At 42.5% G+C, this 25731-nt stretch overlaps 1 protein-coding gene across 3 annotated transcripts in view; it reads right to left on the bottom strand.

Annotated features, from left to right (window-relative positions):
- CLDN10 (claudin 10) overlaps positions 1 to 25731 on the bottom strand; it is a 116468-nt gene that overhangs the window by 6868 nt on the left and 83869 nt on the right. For all 3 annotated transcript variants that reach the window (XM_084617929.1, XM_084617928.1, XM_084617927.1), the window contains 2 exons: positions 12573 to 12734; positions 11306 to 11387 (listed from right to left, as the gene is read on the bottom strand). In XM_084617929.1, the coding sequence (XP_084474055.1) occupies positions 11306 to 11387; positions 12573 to 12734 (244 nt within the window). The remainder of the gene's footprint in view (positions 1 to 11305; positions 11388 to 12572; positions 12735 to 25731) is intronic.

The raw sequence follows: 25731 nt of genomic DNA, 5'->3' as shown, positions 1-25731 counted from the left end.
AATTGGAAATGTGTGCTTCAATAAATCTGACACCACCACTTTGGGGGTTTAATGTCTTTGGTCTGTCTCATCACCATTAAAAGAGCTGATAGATGCTAAACGTTTTATGGGTGATGTCCTAAGTTTTGAACCCAGGCCTGGTAGTCGCCAGACAGCTGTCCCATCCTGGCCTCTACCCAGTGGCTACTGAAAGCATTTGGGCTAAGAAGCTACCGGGATAATAGGCCCTGCAAAGGCACCTCCCACAGGAGCTCTGATTGGAGGATTGCCCAGCTCCACTGGTCCAACTACACTATTTAACAAGAAGGAGGCACAGGAAGTCTGTCTGAGGCTGCAACAAAGTGGTTTCTGATTGTGGCTATATTGGACCGGGCTTCTTACATCCAACCCTGTTCCTGATTCCTGCTCTGCTCCTGCCTTTGCTCTGGTTTCCACCGTGCTTCTGCTCTGTGCTTGATCCTTGCCTGTCCTCCTACCTCAGTTGACCCTTGGTGCTGGTATTTGACATCTGACCTCTGCTCTGATCCTCCACTTCAATTCCCGGTTCTGTCTCTGGCTTGACCCCTGGCTCTGGTAACTAGCGGTTGATTATGGTGCTGACCCTTAGCTTCATTCCTCAACCTGGATGCCTGCTCCGCCCACTAGACCTGATTCCTGCCCTGACTACTTGGCAAAACTGCCTACATTCCAGTCCATAACTTTATGATTGTGCATCACTTTAAGTTCAGGGATATAGCAGTTGCTTTTCCGGCTTTCCTCTAAGATTTCAATCCATATAGTTTGTCTGTATGTGGTAATTTCTTTTACTGATATCTTCCTCCACTTTTGCCCAAAAGAGGAATAGGATTTTTTCTCCCCCGCAATGAACTAATAGATAGTTTCTTTTCTGTCCAAAGGGTGGCACAATAGTGCAATGTGGCTTTATACAAATGATTTTAGTCTCCTCACTAATGTTCTCTGATATTTCCATTTAATCCCTCATCTCTAGTTACAAAATGCATTTTCCCAAAACTCTTTCGCTACTTCTCTACAAAAGTAGAGTTCTTTTGACTTACACCAGTATTTGGTATTAAGTCATTCCTACCTAATTTTCAATGCCATTTACCTTCCTCCTATTTGAAATTAGTTGGAAAAGAAAAATCTATCCTCTCAACCTCTATACAGTACAATGAATTTTATCTAATCCAATTTTTTCAGTGCTTAAGTAACCAACCTCAAAGCTTGCCATCCAAACTCCATTATGTACCATATTAAAACCCATTACGGACCTTGTTGCCTCTTGAACATTTTTGAAAGCACTTTCTTTACAAACAGCTCTCAATATTTTGGGTTTTTCTTCCTTTTGTTTTGTTGTTAAGAATATTTAAATGAAGAAGGATCTTTATTCTTTAGAAGTTAAACTAGCTGGCTTCGTAAGGGCCCAATCCAACTTCCACTGAAATCAATGGCAGTCTTTCAAGTGACTTCAATGAGAGCTCGATCAGGCCCTAATGCCATATAACCTTGATACAGTTTGCTGAGAAATTGGTGAAGAACAATTCAGAGAAGAGCAATAAAGTGTTTAAGGGGCTGGAAGAATTGACTTTTTGCAGAAAAATTAAAAGAATGACTAAAAAACTACAGGAAATAGTGTCATGAACTGAAAACCATCCACAACTGTTCAAAACGAGAGATTTAATGTAATCAAGAAGGTAGGACTAGGTAATATAGGATTAAATTGCAATTAAAAACTCCTCAGTCAATAAGAACAGCTAAAGATATAGAACTTAAACTACAGCAAGGAATATTTGGTGTAAACATGAGAAAAATCAGCTCTGGAAACATCGTTATTACAGATATAGAGGGAGATCCATCTATTGGAGATGGCTTAGAAAAAGTTCAATCAACCTTGCCCGTGCGCAGGTTGCTGTCCCATTCTGCTCCAAACAGTCTACACGTGCCCTAGAAGGTCAGACTTTTAGCCTCTTCTAGAGTTTGACTTCACTGGTAATGCAAATAATCACATGATCAGAACATAACTCAGCATGAGGTTTCTCCCTAAGCAAGGCTGTTCCTGGGGCTTCCTGCAGGACCTTGGTGTCTCTGCAGCTAATTCTCTCTGACTAGAGATTTGTGCCCACCTCTCTATGCTGCTGGAAGTAACAAGCTGTATCTACCACAGTAAGTCAGCAGAAGGTACCCAGCAGCTTTACGCAGGTTTCTGTTTCCTACTATCAAGATGGGACAACACAGTCCCTGCATCTCTGTATGCAATTGTTATGAACCCTGCTACCCTATTACACTGCTGAAGTGCAGAAGAATAGAGTGAGGCTCTTCCAGTTCAAATGATGTTGCTTATTCCTCACCCGGTGACGTAATTTTTAGTTAATAGTATCACAGTCCTCCCCCCAGCACCAACTGTGTTGTCACAAGCAGAACTGTACAATTTCAGGGGAGGAATATGTAGCAGGAGTTGAGTGAATTCCTAAGCAACAGAGTTCTTCTTTGAGTGCTTGCCCATGTCAATTCCAATCTGGTGTGCGCGCACCCCATGCACAGCAGCCGGAAAAGTTCTCCCCTAGCAGTGTCTGTCGGGTTGGCCTGGGCACTCCTTGGGGTCACACCTTCATGGTGCTCAATAAAAAGCCCTGCCGACCCACCACCCCCTTAGGTCTGTCTTACTGCCAGTGACGGTTAGCTGGAATGTTTGTTCTCTTGCTTCGGCAAGCTTCCCCACTTTAGCAGTGAACTTTTTCCTGTTCTGCATATAGTTAGCAGTTAGTATTAGTTTGTTGTCTATAGATTTAGTTCGGGGTACCTCCCCTTCCCCTTTCTCTCCCGGCACCAGGGCATGCCTTGGTCCCCCCAGGTTTTAAAGCCTGTGAGAACTGTGGCAAGTCTATGCCCAAGAGCGACCCACACACTTCGTGTTTGAAGTGGCTGGGAGAGAGTCATCTCAAGAACCATTAGGCTGCAACCTCTGCTGTGGTTTTACACGCCCCATAACAGGCAAGATGGCTCCCGGTGGAGGAACAGGAACTCCAGAAAGAGACCTCATCCTTCTTCAGGTCAGGGTTCTGGCCAGTTGAAGCCATCTTCAGGCCAAAACCAGGCCTTTTGAAGGCACGTTCAAGGATGGCGCAACAGTACGAACACTGGATCCTCCCCATGTTACCTTCTTGTGTCGAATATCCCCTTTCTACCCTGCATGGGCCCATATTACATTGGACCATTTGGTGCTTGGCACAGTAGAAGGGGGATACTCCCTCCAATTCTTGTCCCTCCCACCCCCCTTCCCTGTCTCTCTTCAGGGACCCTTCTCACGAGCAACTCCGCATACAGAAGGTGCACTCACTCCTACCGCTGGGGGCAGTGGAAGAGGTTCCTCAGGAGCTAAGGGCCCAGTATTTCCTAATACTGAAAGCTTAGGGCAGGCTCAGGCCCATCCTAGACCTGAGAGATCTCAACAAGTTCATGAAGAAACTGAAGTTTCACGTGATCTCCTTAGCCTCCATCAGCCCTTCCATGGAGGGGACTGGTATGCCGCCCTCGACCTAAAAGACACTTATTTTCAACCGCAATCACTGTCCCACAGGAGGTACCTCAGGTTTATGGTAAACCACATTCATTACCAGTTCACAGTCATCCCGTTCAGCCTCTCAGTGGTGTCTCAAGTGTTTACCAAATGCATGGCGGTCATGGCCACTTTCCTGCGTAGGTGACAGGTTCAGGAGTTTCCATACCTCGATGACTGGCTGATCAAGGGCTGCTCCAGAGAGCAAGTGGAGGTGTAAGTACAGTTCTGCTAGCCTTTACTCATACAATAAGGATAACAAATTTCATTACCCACCCACCCCCACAATACTTAAGTGATCTGAAACCCAACACCAGCCAAAAGTGATCATTTTGGCAAAGCAGCTCTGTTATGCTGAGCACCCAGGCAGAGTAGGTGTGTCTATCTAAACATGGTCTGCTCCTGAAATCTTTTCCCCCAGTTCATCAGTAGACGTCAAAGAAAGCAAACTCAAGCCCGGCTTACATCAGCAAGGCATCTGACACAACCAGGACATGGGCAGTCAGACTTAATGGTCAGAGCAGGCAGCAGGAGGCAGGCAGGGTCAGTTTACCAGGAGCTTGGGGTCAGGCACTAGGTTACAGAAAGCAATCAAAGAGCAAAGTCAAGGACAAGCCAGCGCCTAGGGTCTAATCACAAACAGGGTCTGGAGCAAAGACAGATAGGCAATCTGTGCTATTGCTCAGACAGCTCCCCTTCATGACTTCCTGGTTTAAGTATTGACACAGGCTAATCAGTGGGCTCTGTGAACCCACCACTCAGCTCGTGCTGGGAAGTACATCCTGCTGAGCCCAGCCTCATAGGGTCCTCCTGTGGAAGCCAAGCCTAAGCCTCCACTAGTGCTGCAGAGGTGTTAGTAGCCCAGAGTCTTTATGGTCCTAGGTTCCACCCCTGGAGGTTCTTACAGCCTTAAAGTATGGTCCAACATCACTAAACCTTTCTAGCCCGGTAATCAATTCACAGCTTAAAGAGAAATGGGAAAAGCTTGTATGCCAAGTAAATTCAGATAAATATATTTTAAATGGTTTAGGGTGTGCATCATGCTAAGAAGGTGAATAAAAAACAAAACCACTTTAAAGGCAGAAAAATAGTAGGACAGCAATAAATACACCAAAATAAAAACTTGATAGGTTGAATGCTGTCCATTAGGAGACAGATAAGCATGATACGACAGACATTGATGGGATAGACTTTAGGCACTGGAATGAAGAGTAGGAAGTCACACAGGCATCCTGTAACAGCAGAATAATAATTACTGAGGCCCAGGTATGCAAGTATATACAGAGGAAAGAATGTTTAAGGAAAGAATACCAAAACCTGTTGCAAAGGGAGAGAGGGCAGTCAACTGACATACTAGTCATACTCTAAAACAAGTTCATCCCTTGAACTACCCCTACTGGCTTTATCCTGGTATCCCTCAGCCTTCCCCTTTGCATGTGATGATTTGTGTGCTGACTCTTCACTTAACACCACCTTTTCATCTTTCGGGCAATTGCTGCCAGTGGTCATGGAGCAAAATGTGCTTCAAGCTTTTTCAGAGTTTTAGCCTCAGCTGTCTTTGATCACATGGGCTAGTGGAGACCAACAACGAACAGTCTACAGAAGGCGCAGTAGAATTTTTGGAAAGGTTGGTGGTAGGTCTTTCAAGAAGAACTAGAGATGTCTGTTAGTTATCTTGACAGGCGTGTCCAGCTAACATAAATGACTCCTACCAAACTTTCCATGAATTAGGATATCAATCCTTAGAGGCAATTGCCAACAGGATTTTCCTGGGTGGTCACAAGAGGAAACAGGAATTCATATCTGCTGGTTATGAACAGGAGGCCATTAATAAGAGAGAGGAACTCATTCAATGGCTGATCAAGTCAGGTGTGCTCAATGAAGAGAGTCCATCACACAGATGGTCTTTACTCATTCTAGTCAGAGAGCCTGGCAGTCTATCTGGAGATTCCAGCCTTGTCAAAAATGAGTTTCTAGTCACTGAAAATGCTGTTGCATCCTAGCTAGTGGCTGTACATAGAAGTTGGATAAGTCATTCAATCGTATAGTCAAAACTGAGATCACAGAGAGGTGGTAGGCTTCTAGTGCATATTCAAACCTGAAAGCTCCCTTTTCAGATACAGAGCTGTACCTGACCACGAAGCTTATGAGAACATAAGCTTATGAGAATGGCTCGGCAGCAGTTCAGCAGAAAAGGACCTAGGGGTGACAGTGGACAAGAAGCTGGATATGAGTCAACAGTGTGCCCTTGGTGCTAAGAAGGCCAATGGCATTTTGGGATGTATATGTAGGGGCATTGCCAGCAGATCGAGGGACGTGATCTTTCCCCTCTATTCGACACTGGTGAGGCCTCATATGGAGTACTGTGTCCAGTTTTGGGCCCCACACTACAAGAAGGATGTGGAAAAATTGGAAAGAGTCCAGCGGAGGGCAACAAAAATGATTAGGGGACTGGAACACATGCCTTATGAGGAGAGGCTGAGGGAACTGGGATTGTTTAGTCTGCGGAAGAGAAGAATGAGGGGGGATTTGATAGCTGCTTTCAACTACCTGAAAGGGGGTTCCAAAGAGGATGGATCTAGACTGTTCTCAGTGGTAGCTGATGACAGAACAAGGAGTAATGGTCTCAAGATGCAGTGGGGGAGGTTTAGGTTGGATATTAGGAAAAACTTTTTCACTAGGAGGGTGGTGAAACACTGGAATGCGTTACCTAGGGAGGTGGTGGAATCTCCTTCCTTAGAAGTTTTTAAGGTCAGGCTTGACAAAGCCCTGGCTGGGATGATTTAGTTGGGGATTGGTCCTGCTTTGAGCAGGGGGTTGGACTAGATGACCTCCTGAGGTCCCTTCCAACCCTGATATTCTATGAACAGGAGCCAGGCCTGGATAACATTCACTTAGGCCCAAAAGAGAAAAGCTGTCTGCTTCAGTTACTCAGATCGATGTTTTCAGGACAACTGAATCCCAAAAATCTGGTGCAGGCAAAGGTTGTAGCCATTGTGAAACCAGAAAAACTGCTGGAAGATCCTAAGGGCTGTCAACCCAGCTCTCTCCTTTGTGTTACATATAAGTTTATGGATAGATTGAGTCTGATGTGCATCAGCAAAATTATCAAACCACAACTGCCCTTTGTTCAGGTTGGCCCAAGATCAAGTCATTTGCCTAACACAAGACATTGATGATAGCTTTGAGAAGAGCAAGAAGGTTGGTGCTGTTCTGGTGTACTTATCAGCTGCATATGACACTGTCTGGCATGTGGCTGACCGCCACATTGCTGCAGACTATTCCTTGGAGGCCCCTGGTTTGGTTCATCATGAAAGTCATCATGAATCATAACTTCATCTTGCAAACTGGAGACAAAGTCAGCTAGCCCAGGTGTCTTTGTAATGGATTCCTGCAAGGATCCATTCTAGCTCCTCCCCTTTTTAACATATATCATTATGACCTACCAACAACTAAGGCCAGTAAGTATGTATTTACAGATGAGATCGGTCTTGCTCATGTGTGTAATGATCTACATAATATCAAAGGCTCACTCAGCCAGGACATGGCTACTTACCTTTGTCAGTGGAGATTGATACTAAGAAAGTCTAAGATGATGGCCACAACTTTCCATCTGAACAATCACCTGGTAAGCAACCCCTTACAGCCTATGCTGAGGATCATCCACTCCCTTGCCAGACAGTTGTCACTTACTAAGAAGTCAAACTGGACCACAGCCTAACATACTGGCCTTATCTAGAAAATATAAAGAAAAAAATTGCTTCCTGCACTGCCTTGATCCAGAAGCTAGCAGGAACCTCCTGGGAAGGAGAGGCAAATGTGCTACGAACCTCAGTACTGGAGCTGGCATTTGCTCCACTGAAATATTGTACAGCACTTTGGGGGCAGGAGTTGGCACCCACATCTCGTTGATGTGGAGCTGAATACAGTCTCCATGTCATTAGTGGCTGTCTTACCCACACATTAGCATCTAATTTATGTGTGTTGGCTCTTGTAGCTCATCCAAAACTTTGACAGATGCCATCACCCTTAAAACTTCATGGAAAGCTATGAATGATGAAAACAACCTGCTGCACACAAAAGTGACAATGGTTTTGACAGGTGCAAATATGCAGTGCCTACTTCCCACAAGAAAATCTGCCTGTCTCTAGAAGAAAACACCTACACAGGCAGTTCCTGTTGACTTGCCAGGATTGCCTTTGCAACATCCTTTTATGGGAATTCTGGCAATAAGGAGGATGTTTCTCCTTAGTATGTGTGAGCCTGACGGGTAATTATCACAGGGCTATCCAGCCAGCACTCCATCGCACTGCCAGTGGCATAGGTTCCCATTGATTTCAGCAGTTTTTGGATGAGGCTCTCAATGAGTGAGACGGGCAGAGCTTGTGGCAGAAATTTGAAAATACCAATATTAACTCATCAAGAAAAAAGGAACAATGAGTGGAAATCCTAGCACTGACAGAGATCTCATTAAAGATTTTAAGTAAGTTAGCTAAAATAAGGAAGAGGTATTTACCAAGACGACAGAGAATGTTCAGCATTCCTTTTGCAAAATGGAATTTAGGCTGGGAAGTAGGAAGATTTCTGGTGAGTTGCTTGAAAAATCAGTGACTGCTCATGGAACTAAACTGGAAACACTGCAGAGGGTTTTTGAAATTCTTGTTTTTAAGTATAAAGTTACATTACAAAGGAAAATGAAAATTATGAAAAATCTATAAGACATAATTTAAGGTCAACATTTTCAAATCTGAGTGTCTAAAATTTGGCTGCTTAATCCATACTTAGATATCTAACTATAAATCACTGATTTTCAAAGGTGCTGAGCACATGCAGTGCCCATTGTCTTAAATGGGAATTTTTAGATCACTTCTGATAATCAGGTCACTTATATTTAGGTGCCTTATGTCCTACTCCTACAAAAACACACTTGTGTAACTTTAAGACCACAAAGAGTCCCACTGATTTAAAATTAAATATTACGGCTGTCAAGCGATTAAAAACATTAATCACAATTGTGTTATTAATGTTATTTATGTGGATAAATTGGAGATAGTCCAGCGAAGGGCAACAAAAATGATTAGGGGACTGGAACACATGAGTTATGAGGAGAGGCTGAGGAAGCTGGGATTGTTTAGCCTGCAGAAGAGAAGAATGAGGGGGGATTTGATAGCTGCTTTCAACTACCTGAAGGGGGGTTCCAAAGAGGATGGCTCTAGACTGTTCTCAATGGTAGCAGATGACAGAACGAGGAGTAATGGTCTCAAGTTGCAGTGGGGGAGGTTTAGATTGGATATTAGGAAAGACTTTTTCACTAAGAGGGTGGTGAAACACTGGAATGCGTTACCTAGGGAGGTGGTAGAATCTCCTTCCTGAGAGGTTTTTAAGGTCAGGCTTGACAAAGCCCTGGCTGGGATGATTTAACTGGGAATTGGTCCTGCTTCGAGCAGAGGGTTGGACTAGATGACCTTCTGGGGTCCCTTCCAACCCTGATATTCTATGATTCTATGATTCTATTAAAAAAATTAATAGTGATTAATCATGCAATTAATCCCACTGTTAAACAATAATAGAATACCATTTATTTAAATATTTTTGGATGTTTTCTACATTTTCAAATATATTGATTTCAATTACAACACAGAATACAAACTGTACAGTGCTCACTTTATATTTATTTTTATTACAAGTATTTGCACTGTAAAAAAACAGAAATAGTATTTTTCAATTAATCTAATACAAGTACTGTAGTTCAATCTCTTTATCATGAAAGTTGATCTTACAAACATAGAATTATGTACAAAAACAACTGCATTCAAAAATAAAACAATGTAAAAATTTAGAACCTGCAAGTCCACTCAGTCCCACTTCTTGTTCAGCCAATTGCTCAGACAAACAAGTTTGTTTATATTTGCAGGAGATAATGCTGCCTGCTTCTTATTTACAATGTCACCTGAAAGTGAAAACAGGCATTCTCATGGCACTGTTGTAGCCAGCATTGCAAGATATTTTTGTGCCAAATGCACTAAAGATTCATATGTCCTTTCATGCTTCAACCACCATTCCAGGGGTCATGCTGATGACGGAGTCTGCTTGATAACAATCAAAGCAGTGCAGACCGAGGCATGTTCATTTTCATTTTCATAGTCAGATGCCACCAGCAGAAGATTGATTTTCTTTTTTGGTGGTTTGGGTTCTGTAATTTCCTCATTGTAGTGTTGCTCTTTTAAGACTTCTGAAAGCATGCCTCGTCCCTGAGATTTTGGAAGGCACTTCAGATTCTTAAACGTTGGATTGACCTTAAACCTTCTTTGTGTTTTGTCAGATCTGCAGTGAAAGTGTTCTTAAAATGAACAACATGTGCTGGGTCATCATCCGAGACTGCTATAACATGAAATATATGGCAGAATGCGTGTAAAACAGAGCAGGAGACGTACAGTTCTCCCCAAGGAGTTCAGTCACAAATTTAATTAACACATTATTTTTGAACGAGCATCACCAGCATGGAAGCATATCCTCTGGAATGTTGGCCAAAGCATGATAGGGCATACAATTGTTTAGCATATCTAGCATGTAAATACCTTACAATGCCAGCTACAAAAGTGCCATGCAAATGTCTGTTCTCACTTTCTAGTGACATTATAAATAAGAAGAGGGCAGCATTATCTCCTGTAAATGTAAACAAACTTGTTTGTCTTAGCAATTGGCTGAATAAGTAATAGGACTGACTGGACTTGTAGTCTCTGAAGTTTTACATTGTTTTGTTCTTGAATGCAATTATGTAACAAAAAAAATCTACATTTGTAAGTTGCACTTTCATGACAAAGAGATTGCACTTGTATGAGGTGAGTTGAAAAATACTATTTCTTTTATCATTTCAACAGTGCAAATATTTGTAATCAAAAATACAATAAACTTTGATTTCAATTACAACACAGAATAAAATATATATGAAAATGTAGAAGAACATCCAAAGTATTTAATACATTTCAATTGGAATTCTATTTTTAACAGTGCGATTAAAACTGCAATTAATTGCAATTAATTTTTTTAATCTCAATAAATTTTTTGAGTTAATCGCATGAGTTAATTGTGATTAATCAACAGCCCTATTAAATATATAAGTTAGTGATTATAGGATCATGGCCTAAATAAGGATTTATAAGCCAAATTTTAGGCACTCAGGATTGAAAAAATTTGCCCTGGAGAATACTTTTAGAAAATATTTGCAAGATGATTTAGAATTTATGGTAAGGTTTTATCCCTTTGTGAAAATCATACTTTCTATGAAATGTTCATGAAAGAGCATTTCTGTTCCATCTGTTGATGAATATTGAATTATCTGCTCAATGGGCATCTCTGTCTTCTGATAAATCTTCTAAAATTTTTCTTCTGAATTAGTGACAAATATAAACATATGAATCAGTTCAGCTAAATTGAATCAGTCCTCTGCACCTGCTGTAGAACATAGTTATGCCTTTAGGCAGAGAAATATGGTTGCTTTACTAGTGATATGGGAAGGCTTGACATAAGTAATTGTTTTTGTTAGTTCATTAAATTCACCAATAAGTTGCTATGTACAATTTCATATTTTTGATTTGAGTAATAGGAGGAAAGAAAGTTACAGACTCAACATTTCTCTTGTGTCTGGGACTGGGAACATCTGCTTTCTTTACAAACATACTTTGGTATGTGTTTTAAACAATCTAAGGCCTAATTTGTTTGAAAAATTCACAGGCATAAAAAAGTACTTACTTTTGTGCAATAAAAGTAGGATCAAAGAATTCAGATGTAATTCTGTTCGCATACAGGGAGCAACCAGTCATAGAGCACAACCCTAAAATGCACCAGATGAATAAATAATTCAGTGGCATCAGTATAATTATTATGGGCCTGACTGTAGTGCCCAGGGGTGGTGAGTTATATGGGCCCGTGGTGCCCGTGCTCAAGTAATATTCAGGGCCCAGGGACCCAGTTCCACCAATGGTCGGGGCTGGGTTTCTCCCCCGGCCCCACCGCCCGCCCCTGTGTGCCTCCCCCCTGCGCCCTGGGCAGCTGCCTCCTGCAGCTGGTGCTGTGCTGCACTCTGCCAGCTCCTGGGATCAACTGCCGCCGCAGGGTCCAAGTGCCCCCTAACCACTAGTGCCAGGGCAGGCTGACCCAGGCTGACCCTGCCCCTGCCCTTCCGCCTTGGATGGACGGACCCTTCCCTTTTCCGGCGGGACCCTTCACCAGCACAGGTCCGTGTCCCCCCACACACAGTCACTGCTCCTGCCCCACACTGGGCAAGGGCAGCCCCATCCCCCACCCACAGTGAGGCTACAGTGAGGGGCAGCAGCAGGGAAGGAGGTGCACACATGATGGCAGCCCCCCCGCACCCGGCACCCACCACAGGGAAGGTGAGGGGGCTTCCTGGACCTGAGAGGGCCCTAGGGACACATGCAGTGACAATGGTGTGAGGTGAGTGTGTTGCCATGGGGGGAGAGAGCTGTGGGGGAGTCCTCCTCTCTGGCCCCTTCCCTGGGGTAGCCTGCCTGCACCCCAAACTCCTCATCCCTGGCCCCACCCCACCCCAGAGTCCGTGCCCCCCACAGCCCAACCATCTGCCCCAGCCCTGAGCCACCTCCTGCACCATGAACCCCTCATCCCCAACCCCACCCCAGAGCCCGCACCCCCAGCCAGAGCCCTCACCCCTCCGCAACCCAACCCTCTGCCTCAGCCCTGAGCCCCCTCCTGCACCATGATCCCCTCATCCCCGGCCTCAGCCCTCACCCCCACACCCCAACCCTCTGCCCGAGCCCCTCCCTCACCCCAAATGCCTCACCCCCAGCCCCACCCCAGAGCCCTCACATTTTTACATTATTTTAAAAAATATATATCAGCTTACAAGGCAGGTGTGTGGGGGCAGGACTTGGACCCGTTCTGGGCACCACCAAAAATTATACAAACCTGCCGCCCCTGCTGTAGGATGAGGTCTTATGTGACTTCAAATATATATTTAAAGGTAGAATTGCATATTTACCAGAAAGTATGAAAATCATCCCAGCTAAACAAGCGACTTTAGCTTTAGTCTGATCTGAGCCTCCAACTTTCGTACACTTCATCCCAACCATTGCGAATATGGAGCCAAAGAATCCAAGACTGACAGCAGCAATCATGAGTCCTCTGCAGGCTTGGATATAACCTGTAATCACAATGTGTAATCCTGATATTAGAATAGCATTAACTAATGATTTTCATTGTAGTCCCTTTGGTTGACTCTGCCCATGGTTGCGCAGGAATAACTGCAAGCAGAATTAGGGCCTGGCTTTTCTTGTGATTTAATCTCATTTTTGAGCACAGCCATACAGGGTACTGTATACCACCTACAAGATGATCAGTCGCTTCATCTTCATTAAAGTTTCATCCAAATCCCATTGAAATCAATCGAAATACTCCCATTGAATGCAATGGGCTTTGGATCAAGCACTAAGGCCCAGATCCACAAATGTATTTAGGTTCCTAACTTCCACTGATTTCAGCGGAAATTAGGAGTCTACCTACCTGTGAGAAGCAGGGCTGAAGGCCCTGATTTAGCAAAATATTGAAGTATGTGCCTATCTTTAAGCACATGAGTATTGATTTCAGTTGAACTACTAGTATGCTTTAAGTTAGGCATATGCTTAAGTACCTTGCTGAATGAGGGCCTTTCTTCAGTGGCAGTTGAGGACGCCCAGTACCTCACAGAGGTAAGGCCCTTGAACTGGATAGACTGAATACTATTTTCTACCTTCTGAAAATTAATTATAGTTGAAATATTGTGATAAACAGTACTGTAATTATGGGGGGGGGGGCAATGCAATATTGTACAGTTAAGTAATCACCATAAGAGATTATTCCTCATAACATATTATGGCGTTCATTTAAAATGAATATACACTTGCATTAGTATTGTTTATTCATTTCATCTTGATAGCAGGGGGCGGTGTGTGTGTGTGAAACATTTCTGGTTCTATTACTATTCAAACATGCTATACTTTACCCATTCCCTCACAGCCTTAATAGATTTCTTAATGATAGATACCAAATAAACAGGAAACCTGTGTAAAAGTACATAATTAATGGAACGTGCATTCATCAAAATATTTTAAAAGATTACTGGTTAGAGCTCCATGTAAAAAGTAACATACAAGAAGCCATTTGCAGTGTACACCAAGTTTTATTGATCCTACAGAACTCAGGAACTATCCTATGTATTCTTGAACACCAGCTAATGGCAATTATCTATTAACTATTTATGTACCTTGCACATGAAAAAACTATATTAAAAGAACATTAGTAAGATTGCAAAGTCACACACTCAAAAGTTAGGAAATGGCAGAAGTTAAGTTGCCTGGGAAAACTTAATTGGACCTTTCTGTGTGTATGCATTAGGACACAGTCTATAATGATGCGATCACATATTTTTTTCACAAGACCCTGCCTCATTTGGTGCACAAGAGAGAGACAGTGCTCATTTAATGAACAACTATTAAATACTTTATTTTCTCCTCATTGTTCAGTGTGTGGCCCCTGGCCTTATTTACTGCACACTTTTCAAATCCTTCTCTGAAGACAGAATTATTAATTTCCTTCATACTGTTTTCTATGGTGGTCATCACTACAGTTATCTGAGCACTTCACAAACATTAATGGATTTACTTGCACAACACCGCTGTGAGATGAGGGGATATTATTAATCCATTTTACAGCTGGGGAACTGAGGCACAGTGAGATTAATATCCAAAATATCCACTAATTTTTGGTGCCCAATTTGAGACACTTAAGCCCTGATTTTTCAGAGTATGTAGCATTTATATAGCACTCAGTATGTTCAACGCATATCTCCCATTGACTTCAGTGGCATCTGTGAGTCCTTAGCCCTCCTGCTAATCAGACCCTAGAGACTCGTATTGGGCACCAAGAAAACGAGGCACCCACAATTAGTGACAACCTGTGAAAAGTCTGGGTTAAATGACTTCCTTAGCATTCCATAGGAATAGCATCCAATGCTCTAGAGTAGCAGGCAGCTGCCTTGATAGGGTTGCCAAGCCTCCAGAATTGTCCTAAAGTCTCCAGAAATTAAAGATTAATCTTTAATTAAAGATTATGCCATCTGAGAAAACTTCTAGGAATATGTCCAACCAAAATTGGCAACCCTACTTGACTATGAAGTGAGCTGTAGCTCACGAAAGCTTATGCTCAAATAAATTTGTTAGTCTCTAAGGTGCCTCAAGTACTCCTTTTCTACTTGACTATGACATCATCCTTTCTCTTTCTGCAGTCCACTGACTAACTCACTACAGACTTTCCAACTTCTGAAACAAATGAGGTGGGGTCCTCAAGACACCTTTCAATATACTACTATGATTCAGCCCCAGAATAGGGTAGAAAAAAGATGTGATCATGTCAATAATGATCATGTAATCATGTATCGTAATGCATATGCACAAAGGGGCCAAGTTAAGGTTGCATAGACAACTTTACTTCTGATATTTCCTATCTTTTGAGTGCTTGACTTTGCAATCTTAATAATGTAGTTTTAAGGCATTTTTTAAAAAAACGTAAACTGAAAAAACAAATTCCGTCATGTGGTATCATATTGACACCTACATGGATCATTAGCAGGGTTGGAATCTTTAGATCCACTACACAGATCTCTGCCTCTTGAGCTAAAGGAGTGAACAGTAGCAGTAGGGAGTTATCATTCTCGAATTGGCCCAGCAGTAGAAAGGGCTGGGATATCTTGCCAGTAGGTTTCACATCTATTTGTTGTTCCTGCCCCCACTCTGCCCCTACCCTGCCTCTTCCTGTCCCCTCCCCTTCCTGCCCCTACTCCTCCCCCCGCCCCCCCCCAGTGTCTCCTGCATGCTGCTGAACAGCTGATCACAGCAGGCGGGAGGCATTGGGAGGGAGGGGGAAGAGTTGACTGGCAGAGCCCACTGGCAGGTGGGAGGGCTGGGAGGAGGAGGAGGAACTGATCCGTGGAGCTGACGATGGGTGCTGAGCACCCACTATTGGAGAACACACGGAGTCGGCACCTATGCCTTCTGAATTCAAATCAGGTGGCTTCCTCCTCCAGTGTGGCTGAGCACCAGCAGGGTGGTCACTGAGAGCACAGGAGAGACAATTTCCCTGTTCTCAGTTCTAGTGTCTGGCCCCACCCCGGCCCCAAGCAGCCAAAAGCAGGGGAAGTCTGGCTTTGCCCTTGTAGCCTTAGGATGGAGGGAACCTGCTCTGTAGGACTGATGCATGCAGTCATGTCAGCACTAGCTTAGGAGCTGTGAGATGCTGGAGCATGATCAGCGAGGGAAGAGTCTTCAGTGATTTTACTTTTACTTTTACTTAACTATAAGAAGTCTCGACTGAGCATGTGCGAACTGTGATTTTTTCAATCACAGTGTGGGCTGGTTTTTACAGGGATAACAAAATGCACATCCCTGAAACAAAGGGCACTCCCCTGCCACCTTTCAAGTCCATGCTCCAACGCATGGGAGTGCTAAAACTTCTTAAAGAAAAAATTCCCAGAATTTTTTTAATGTTGCAAAACAATGTATTTTTCCCTAGCCTCAGTCTAAGAAATATTTGAATTGTTCTGGCTGAAATTCTCCACCTTTTAGCCCCCTCTGCCTCTCCCAAAAAGTAGCTTGAGGTAGACACAGTTAAAGTTTGGCAAAATTATACTTGAAAACAGGATTTTATAATGGGAACTGCCAGGCAAATAAATGGTGCTATATCAGCCCTGCCTATAATATAGTTATCTTTTATTTATATAGCATTCCTGTGACAAATGTCTGCTGAAGGAAAACAGTATTAATCTGAATAAATTTGAACTATTTACAAACATCCGATATATGATAAGTCATGTATACACATGTATAAATGTGGCAAAGTAAATGTAGAAAAAAAAGTCAGTGCATAAAAAAAACATACCCCAGACATTTTAGCTTGCTACCAGAGTTGTTACACCAACATTGCTGTGAAATAGCTGTGAGCTGGAAAAGTATTCTGGATACTCACGTATCGTTTTTCTAGTTTGCTTCTGGAATTCCTATGTGCAGAACACATTGCATTTTAAGATGGAGCAGAGGTTTTTTTTAAAGTAAGGTCTATTTTCTCCCCTTTCCCCTATCTGCAGAAAAGTGGCAGATACTAAAAAGTGGCCAGAAGACCTAAGAGATAGTCTCCTCTGGGGATAGAGTTAATGGCCATCCAGGGAGGACAAGGGATGTTCCCTGAAACCTTTAGAGCCTGAGGAAAGTGGAAAAACTGGTTCCAGCTCTGCAGATCCTGTAGGATGTTCTGAGAGAGCCACTCTGTAGAGCCCTGCAAATCTGTGGCTATCCATGGATCATTTTTGCGGATCGGATGTGGATACAAATTTTTTATCTGTGCAGGGCTCTACCCCTCTCTTATCTCCCCAGCCCCACCCTCCTGGCAACACAGCTCACCCAGGAGCCAGAGTGCCTCGCATCTCTCCCGTCAGCTCCACATACACACATTTGGCTCAAAGTAACTATAGGAGGTATTTAGTATTGATGGGGTTCATCAGCAAAATGTAGGTAGAGCTAAGAATGCAATCAAATTCCCACACACAGTTCTATTGAGCCTTAGAGGAGAAATTCTTTCAGTATGCTCAGTGCTAAACCACTCTTGAATAGAGCATAGGAGCACCTCCAAATGTTTAGGGTTGTTCCCAAAACCCAGAAAGAAGTTAGTGACTAAAAGTTATGAGAACGAACCAAACTATTTGGGTATGCCTAACAGTGAATAATTTGAATTACTTTCTAGACTGCGCGGGCACATATTGTAAAAGGCTTGCCCACTTGTGGGAAGGTTTATGTAGGAAAAGTCACATATACTTGACTTGGACAGAGTGAAATTTTATTAGTAGTAGAATGCCAGGAGAAACGGAGAATGAGAGTCTAAAATTGTTTCAATTCCTATTCCACTGATAATGAACCTCCTGTTTTTATGCCAAATCCTGCACTCTTATTCACTCTTTACTCAAGCAAAGCTGACAATGATGTCAGTAGCAGTGAAGTTTTAACAGGAACTTCAAAATCTGGATCTTTAAAAAATACATAATTATGTACATATGTAGCTAATAAGCTGCTTCATTTTTAACTGTAGCAATATAAATATTCATAATCTCTCATCACCTTATTTTCCTTGTTTTGGAAATGTTTTTGTGGTAACACCATTTAGTAAAGCAGTAGATGAAAACTGGCCAAGGAAGCCATTATTTTTGACAGGTACAATTTACTGCCACTGTTAGTTGCTAATTAACATATTAAGGTGCTGAAGCATGAATTTATTTACCCAGAGGTACTCTAAAGCTTAATTTGTGGCTAAATCTCCAAGGAGAAATATTAAACATTTACCAAAAATAACTAGCATATGCAAAAAACAACATGGCTGAGATTCATTCCTTAGTAAATGTCAAAGCACACTTTGGAAATAATAGAGGGTAGTGAGACTGCAAGAAATAATTAACTCACTCAAACAAGGAAGCAGTTTCAATTAGCAGAAATACCATGACTTGGAATATCACTGGAATCTGTTGCCCAAAAATTCTCAGTTTTGTAGGCCGACTAGAGTCTGAGTTCAGTTCAGCTCAACCAAAGAAATCATCCAATTAGGGTGGTTTTTAATGCAGAATTTAGAAAATAAAATTTTGACAATGTAAACGAAATAAGGGAGCCGGGGAGAAGATTCCATGAGTTCCACTTGGGACCTCATTATACAGCTCTAATTTACCTGGGAGTTACCTAGTTACTATGGTGCTGGATGATATAGAAAACTGCAGATGTATAGCTAGCTGCAGAAGATGTGTTAGAGATTGACTTGGAAATGAGAACCAGGGTAATGATCTTTTTATCAGGTCCAACTTCTGCTTGCTTGGATCAGGGTTAAACGTATTGCGTATGAATGTGTTTGGTTACAGCAGTGACACATCTTTGCTTTGTTGATTTTTTCTTAGACACAAACTAGCTGATAAGACCATGACATTGCTCAATAAAAAGTAGAAAGGCCAAACAAGTCAAAGGGGAGATTGCCAAGATGTACTTCTTCAGTATCTTCTAGTGAAGACCAGAAATCCACTGTTTCCACACACATATTGTCACCATGAATTATTTGGAACTGGGGTATAATTATATACATCTGTTGGGCATCCAAATAAACAACAGCCAAAACAGACTGAAAGTGACACATTTTAAACAGAGTAGAAACAAAATAGTTATTAGGAGTATCTGACAAGTTTTCACCACATTGTGCATGGTCAGCAACATTCCAATAGAAAACTATTTCAGGGTTTTTTTTTTTAACAAATATGTTTTGTCTCACATTCCAAAGAATCTTGTTAGGTAATGGTCTTTAGTGTCTCATTGCCGTCATGTGTGACAAAAAGTTATGTGGAGCTCACACATCTATTAAGTATAATACACGGAAAAATGTACAGTGCTCTGGGGATGCGTGCTTTCAATAAATAAAATAAATACTTGCTATACTATCATTAAGACTGCATCATGGGAAATGGTGAGATTGCTTTATGGATATTGCACAGATTCCCTTTTCAAACACACACCTATAGCATTTGTGGTTCTAAGCTCTAATGCCCCTTTTATTTCATAAGTACATATTTGTTCAGCTACGTTATTTTAACTTGTCATTTGATCCACTGGTGTGGAATGCTGTAAATGATATGCTGATGTTGTTTAGTTGTTTTATTATTGTTTATGTCTGTGACCAGCAACACACAAAATTAAAAGGGTGGTAAATTAAAGGCCTGTTTGTGCCCTCCTTACTCAGGCAATCCTCCACCCCACACCACACGATGATTTTGCCCGTGTAAGAAGTGTCAGATTGGGCCCTTAAACACGATGGACTATATTGTGCCCATTATACATAGGGCCTAGCAAGAGGCATTACGGAGCTGCATTGTCCCAAAGGAAAGCAAAGGTGTTCTTCCCAGACTCCGCCAACGCTAATCCCTTCTTTACACACATGCACACACACACTGTTAGTGCATGGGGAGCATGGCCACTGCTACCCACCTTCATGGAGAGTGCAGCACATTCTCTCTGCATGGGGCTGGGTAGCTCCGCTTGCTAGAGCCTGGCAATGGTGATGGAGCAACTGATCCACCTCCTTTCTTCCTCACTCCTTCATGCTTCCCTACCCAGGGGAATAGGGAGGATGCAGTTCCTACATTGCCTTGATCATAGGAACTGGAATTCAGTTTAGTCCTAGGAAGGCCGTGCAGGGGGAAATGGGGGGAAGCTCTCTAAGCGTATGCCTACACTGCAATGGAAGTCCAGGGTTTGAACTCAGGCTCAAGCCTAACTCCCCTCCCATCTACACACAAATTGCACTAACTCACAGCTCAAACCCTGGGTCCCAGGGCTCCATGGGAGTGGAGGGCCCAAGCCTGAGTCAAGACAGGACCCAGGGCTGAAGACCTATTGCTTTGCAGTATAGACACAACCTCATGCTCTGGGAGTCCATCAATCCCACAGACACTCCTGTTCTTTCGATAATTTTAGTTATCAGAACAGTCTTAAAATTAAATAACATTTAGGAAGTCCTTAGCCTAAGCTGTTGACTCTGTGGGTTTGTCTATGCTGCAATGTAAGCCGAGGGTTAGTAGAACTTGAATTAGAAGATCCTGGGTTTGTTAACTTAGGGCTTGAAAGTCTACAGGTTGGTTTGCACACTGCACCATGAACATAAGGTCTCAGTGGCCACATTTTGGGAACTAGGAAGTCTGGAATATGTGTGGTTGGACTCCGGCATGCATAATGCAGTGTAGACTCTGGGACCCAGGGTTCAACAATTCCTAACTTGAGTTACAAATAAGTGTAGATACTCAAGGCCTAGCTTCACAAACAGTACTAACTCGAGTTCTACTAACCCTGGGCTAACAGTGCAGGGTAGACATATCCTAAGAGCTAGGCAGAATTTGACTTTATGTTGAGGCAGAAACCTTCCTGGCCCATGGGATATGCAAAGTGCAGTACAGCCTGTGTACTTCTGCTTTGCTGGGAGGGGGAACGCATACCCCTGCCACTGTGGAACACAGATCCTTGGCAGATTCTCCAGCCCCCCACAGAAGGGGAATGTGGGCATAGGTTTGGCTGCTGCATTCATTGCTACTCAGATCCACCTGCTGAATCTTAGACTGATGTAGCTGCTCCTCAGCGATGCCACATCCTGCCCTGGCTTTGAGGGATGATGTCACTCCTAACACTCCCTGTCATTCACTCACGTTGTGTCCTGGAACCAGGATTTGACCCTACATTGTTTATTATTAGAGCTATTAACTGCATTCCTGCTCCTCTCTAAGTTATTAATTTTGTCACGGTGACCAGATCAGGCCTTGTAAGTTTTTCATTTCAAACTAGTTTGTGCCCAAGTGAGCTGTAGCTACATAATAAAAACTAAACATTCAGCTGCTGATCAGTTAACTTGAACTGCACTTGCTAGGGAGAGTGAAGCAAACTACCTGATAGTCCATGTTTTCTTGATCTTGTATTTTAAATTTTTCTTTCTATCCTATCTTTTCTTCTCTTTGGTATTCTGATTGACCAAATATTCCTGATCCCACAAGATTTATTGTTGATTTTACATACCTTAATAAAAAGTGAGCCTGGAACTAAATACCCAGTTAGAAAGGAGGATTTAGTAATCTTTAGGGCTGTTGATTAATTGCAGTTAACTCCCGCAATTAACTGAAAAAAGTTAATCGCAATCAAAAAAATGAATCACAATTAATCAAAGTTTTAATTGCACTATTAAACAATAGAATACCAATTGGAATTTATTAAATATTTTTGGATATTTTTCTACTTTTTAAAATATATTGATTTCAATTACAACACAGAAAACAAAGTGTACAGTGCTCACTTTATTATTATTATTTTTATTACAAATATTTGCACTGTAAAAATGATAAAAGAAATAGTATTTTTCAATTCACTGCATACAAGTACTGTAGTGCAATCTCTCTGTCATGAAAGTGCAATTTACAAATGTAGATTTTTTTGTTACATAACTTCACTCAAAAACAAAACAATGGAAAACTGTAGAGCCTACAGATCTGCTCAGTCCTATTACTTGTTCAGCCAATCACTAAAAAAAACACGTTTGTCTGCATTTACAGGAGATAATGCTGCCCACTTATTTTTTACAATGTCACCTGAAAGTGAGAACAGACATTCGCATGGCACTTTTGTAGCCAGCATTGCAAGGTATTTACGCACCAGATGTGCTGAACATTCACATATCCCCATATGCTTTGTCCACCATTCCAGAGGACATGTTTCCATGCTGATGATGCTCGTTAAAAAAACCATGTGTTAATTAAATTTGTGACTGAACTCCTTGGGGGGAGAATTGTATGTCTCCTGTTCTGTTTTACCCGCATTTTGCCAGATATTTCATGTTATAGTCCTCTTGGATGATGACACAGCACATGTTGTTCATTTGAAGAACATTCTCACTGGAGATTTAACAAAATGCAAAGCAGATACCATTGTGAGATTATTAAAGATAACTACAGCGCTTGGCCCAAGGTTTAAGAATTTGAAGTGCCTTTCAAAATCTGAGAGGGACGAGGTGTGGAGCATGCTTTCAGAAGTCTTAAAAGAGCAACACTTTTACGCGGAAACTACAGAATCCGAACCACCAAAAAAGAAAATAAGCCTTCCGCTGGTGGCATCTGACTCAGATGATGAAAATGAATATGCATCGGTCCACACTTCTGTGGATCATTATCGAGCAGAATCCATCATCAGCAAGGATGCATGTCCTCTGGAATGGTGGTTGAAGCATGAAGGGACATATGAATCTTTAGTGCATCTGGCATGTAAATATCTTGCAACATTGGCTACAACAGTGCCATGAGAATGCCTGTTCTCACTTTCAGGTGACATTGTAAACAAGAAGCAGGCACCATTATCTCCTGCAAATGTAAACAAACTTGTTTGTCTGAGTGATTGGCTGAACAAGAAGTAGGACTGAGTGGACTTGTAGGCTCTAAAGTTTTACATTGTTTTAATTTTGAATGCAGGTTTTTTTACGTACTTCTATATTTGTAAATTCAACTTTCATGATAAAGAAATTCCACTACAGTACTTGCATTACGTGAATTGAAAACAAAAATTTCTTTTGTTTTTTACAATGGTGGCAAATTGCCGGCACTACTATGATGGATCTCGTGCTTTCTCTTCTTGAGGGGGGTGGGGGTGGTTCAGGGCACCATTTCTTGCCCCTGAACTAGGGTATTAATTGTCCCACTAATGTCCTAGAAGAGGGGAGTGGAGAGGGAGGGACCCGGGCCCGCCCTCTACTCCGGGTCCCAGCCCAGGGGCCCTAGGGATAGCGGTAAACCACTAGAACTAGCAGTTCCTTCCTCGGGCTACTTCCCTCTCCTGCTCTTCAGCTTGTGGAGCTTCCTGCCCTTCCTCCCTGCCAGGAGTCCCTTTACCTAGGGTCTTGGTCTTCTTAGCCCACCACAGCACTTCTCCAAACTCTCCTCTGCTTCCCTCCAAACTGCTCTCTGCTCCAACACCAATCCACTCTGTTTCAACTCCTCCAAACTGCTCTTTACTCCAATGCCAATCCACTCTGCTTCAACTCCTCCAAACTGCTCTCTACTCCCACATCAATCCACTCTGCTTCAACTCCTCCAAACTGCTCTCTGCGCCAACACCAATCTACTCTGCTTCAACTCCTCCTGTCTGATTGAAGCAGGGGGGTTTTATCAGGAGACTGGCTTCAGGTGCTCTAACTGGCTTCAGGTGCTTTAATTAATTTATAGCAAACTTTCTTCCCCCTATAGGGAATCAGTCTCCCTTCTAACACTCTCCTGCTCTGCTCGGTGACCCCGGCCGGTTCCCTCCATCTGACCCTTTGATTGAGGGGAAGAGTAATAGACCCCAGCCCCAGCCGTTGCCGCTGTGGATACCATCATCACTGTCACCTAGGAGGGGTCCTATCAAACGTGATGTATGTCCCCCCCACTCCCAAACTGCCCACCCCGCAGCCGTGCCCATCTTGTCGGGCACTCTCAGGAGAGGAATAATCGGTTACACTGGGCGTGGCACTAGGTAACTCGAGGGGGTGGAAGACCATGAGTGTCGAGGAAGCCCCCCCGCTCTAGGCCACCAGGTAACTCAGGAGGGTGGAAGACCATGAGTGTCGAGGAAGCCCCCCACCCCACTCTGGGCCCAGGCTAGCCTGAACACTTCTCCCTCCTGAAGGCTGCTGTGTTATACCTTGTGTTTGCTTTTGTTTTGTTGCATAGTTTTGCTTTATTCTCTTTGGTGATTCTTTGTAAGTGTTACAGAAATAAAATTCTTTCCTGCTTAAAAAAAAAAAAAAAAAAAAAAACCACTCTCCTGCTCTGCTTGGTGACCCCGTCCGGTTCCCTCCGTCTGACCCTTTGATTGAGGGGAAGAGCGATAGACCCCAGCCCCAGCCGTTGCCGCTGTGGATACCATCATCACTGTCACCTAGGAGGGGTCCTATCAAACGTGGTGTACGTCCCGCCACCTCCAAACTGCCCACCCTGCAGCCATGCCCATCTTGTCGGGCACTCTCAGGAGAGGAATAATCGGTTACACTGGGCGTGGCACTAGGTAACTCGAGGGGGTGGAAGACCATGAGTGTCGAGGAAGCCCCACCGCTCTGGGCCCAGGCTAGCCTGAACACTTCTCCCTCCTGAAGGCTGCTGTGTTATACCTTGTGTTTGCTTTTGTTTTGTTGCATAGTTTTGCTTTATCCTTTCTGGTGATTCTTTGTAAGTGTTACACAAATAAAATTCTTTTCTGCTTCAAAAAAACAAAACAAAAAACACTCTCCTGCTGCTCTCTGGCCATGCAATATCACATAATGCAAATATTTGTAATAAAAAATAAATCTAAAGTGAGCACTGTGTACTGTGTATTCTGTGTTGTAATTGAAATCAATATTTTTGAAAATGTAGAAAACATCCCCAAATATTTAAATGAATGGTATTCTATTATTGTTAAACAGTGCTATTAATTTTTTAATTGTGCGATTAATCACGATTAACTTTTTTAATCTCTTGACAGCCCTAGTAATTTTTAAAGATGACCGAATGGCTGCAGCCTTTGAATATGATCCTCCAACTGACTCCAAGGAGGAGGATCGCAGCACCAGTGCCAAACCCGACTGAAGTCAGTGAGCCATATCATAACAACTGATGTAATTTATCATGGCATCATTTAAATCAATGGAGCCAAGACAAATTACAGTATCTGAGGATCTGGCCCACTGACTCTATGCAGTGCCGTGGTCTGCTCGCATGGAACAAGTGGCAGGATTCGAGTGTGAACTCCTCTATTTATCCATAAATGAGGAACAGCATAAGCAAGAGTAGTTCAAGGTAACTTACATTAACCTGGCACTGTATCGCTGATCAGCTCTAGAGGGACCTTCTATAGGAGACATAAGTTAAAGGTTTTATATCTCATTATTAATCCCCTATAGCCATTCAGCTCCCAACCATTTTTAAAAGGCAGTTTCCACATCAGAAATATTATTGCCCTCTCTCACAGCCACATGTCAAAAGGGGGAGTGCTAATATACCAAATACTGTAGATCCTAATTTGTTTTACAGAAATGATCATGCCTGTTTTCACACTTTCTGTTTTTTGAATATCAGCAGGTTATCTCAGAGATTATCTGTAGTGTTGGTGGGATACGTTGTCTGACCATTGCACTGTGATAATAATCATGTCATTAGAACTTCAGAAATTGCCTAAATTTCCTGCATCATTTTCAACCCTTCAGATGAAAAGTTGAGCAACAGTTAAATATAATCCAGGCAATAGATTAAGCACTGAAACAAGTAACGTAGCAACCAACATATTGTCTATATAGTTTACTCAAAATGGTGTAAAGGTTTTTTAAGAAAAATCATTCCTGCCTAAAGAGTGTATATGATTCCTCTTAAATTACACAAAAGTAGAGATTTGCAGCAATAAAGTAATATTTAGCTTTAAACACTGTGTTCAAATTGAAAGTTTTGATTCTGTATTGCTGATCCCTTCAAAACTAAGCAATGCATATTTGTGCCTATCTACCTGTTGCAAACTTTTAAACTAATATATATCAGTGAAGTAATTACATCTGAG

This window comes from Lepidochelys olivacea (assembly GCF_965140295.1).
Source record: "Lepidochelys olivacea isolate rLepOli2 genome assembly, chromosome: 1".
NCBI classification, from domain to species: domain Eukaryota; kingdom Metazoa; phylum Chordata; order Testudines; family Cheloniidae; genus Lepidochelys; species Lepidochelys olivacea.
The sequence above is the reverse complement of the archived record's forward strand: the minus strand, read 5'-3'. Positions and strand labels throughout refer to the sequence as shown.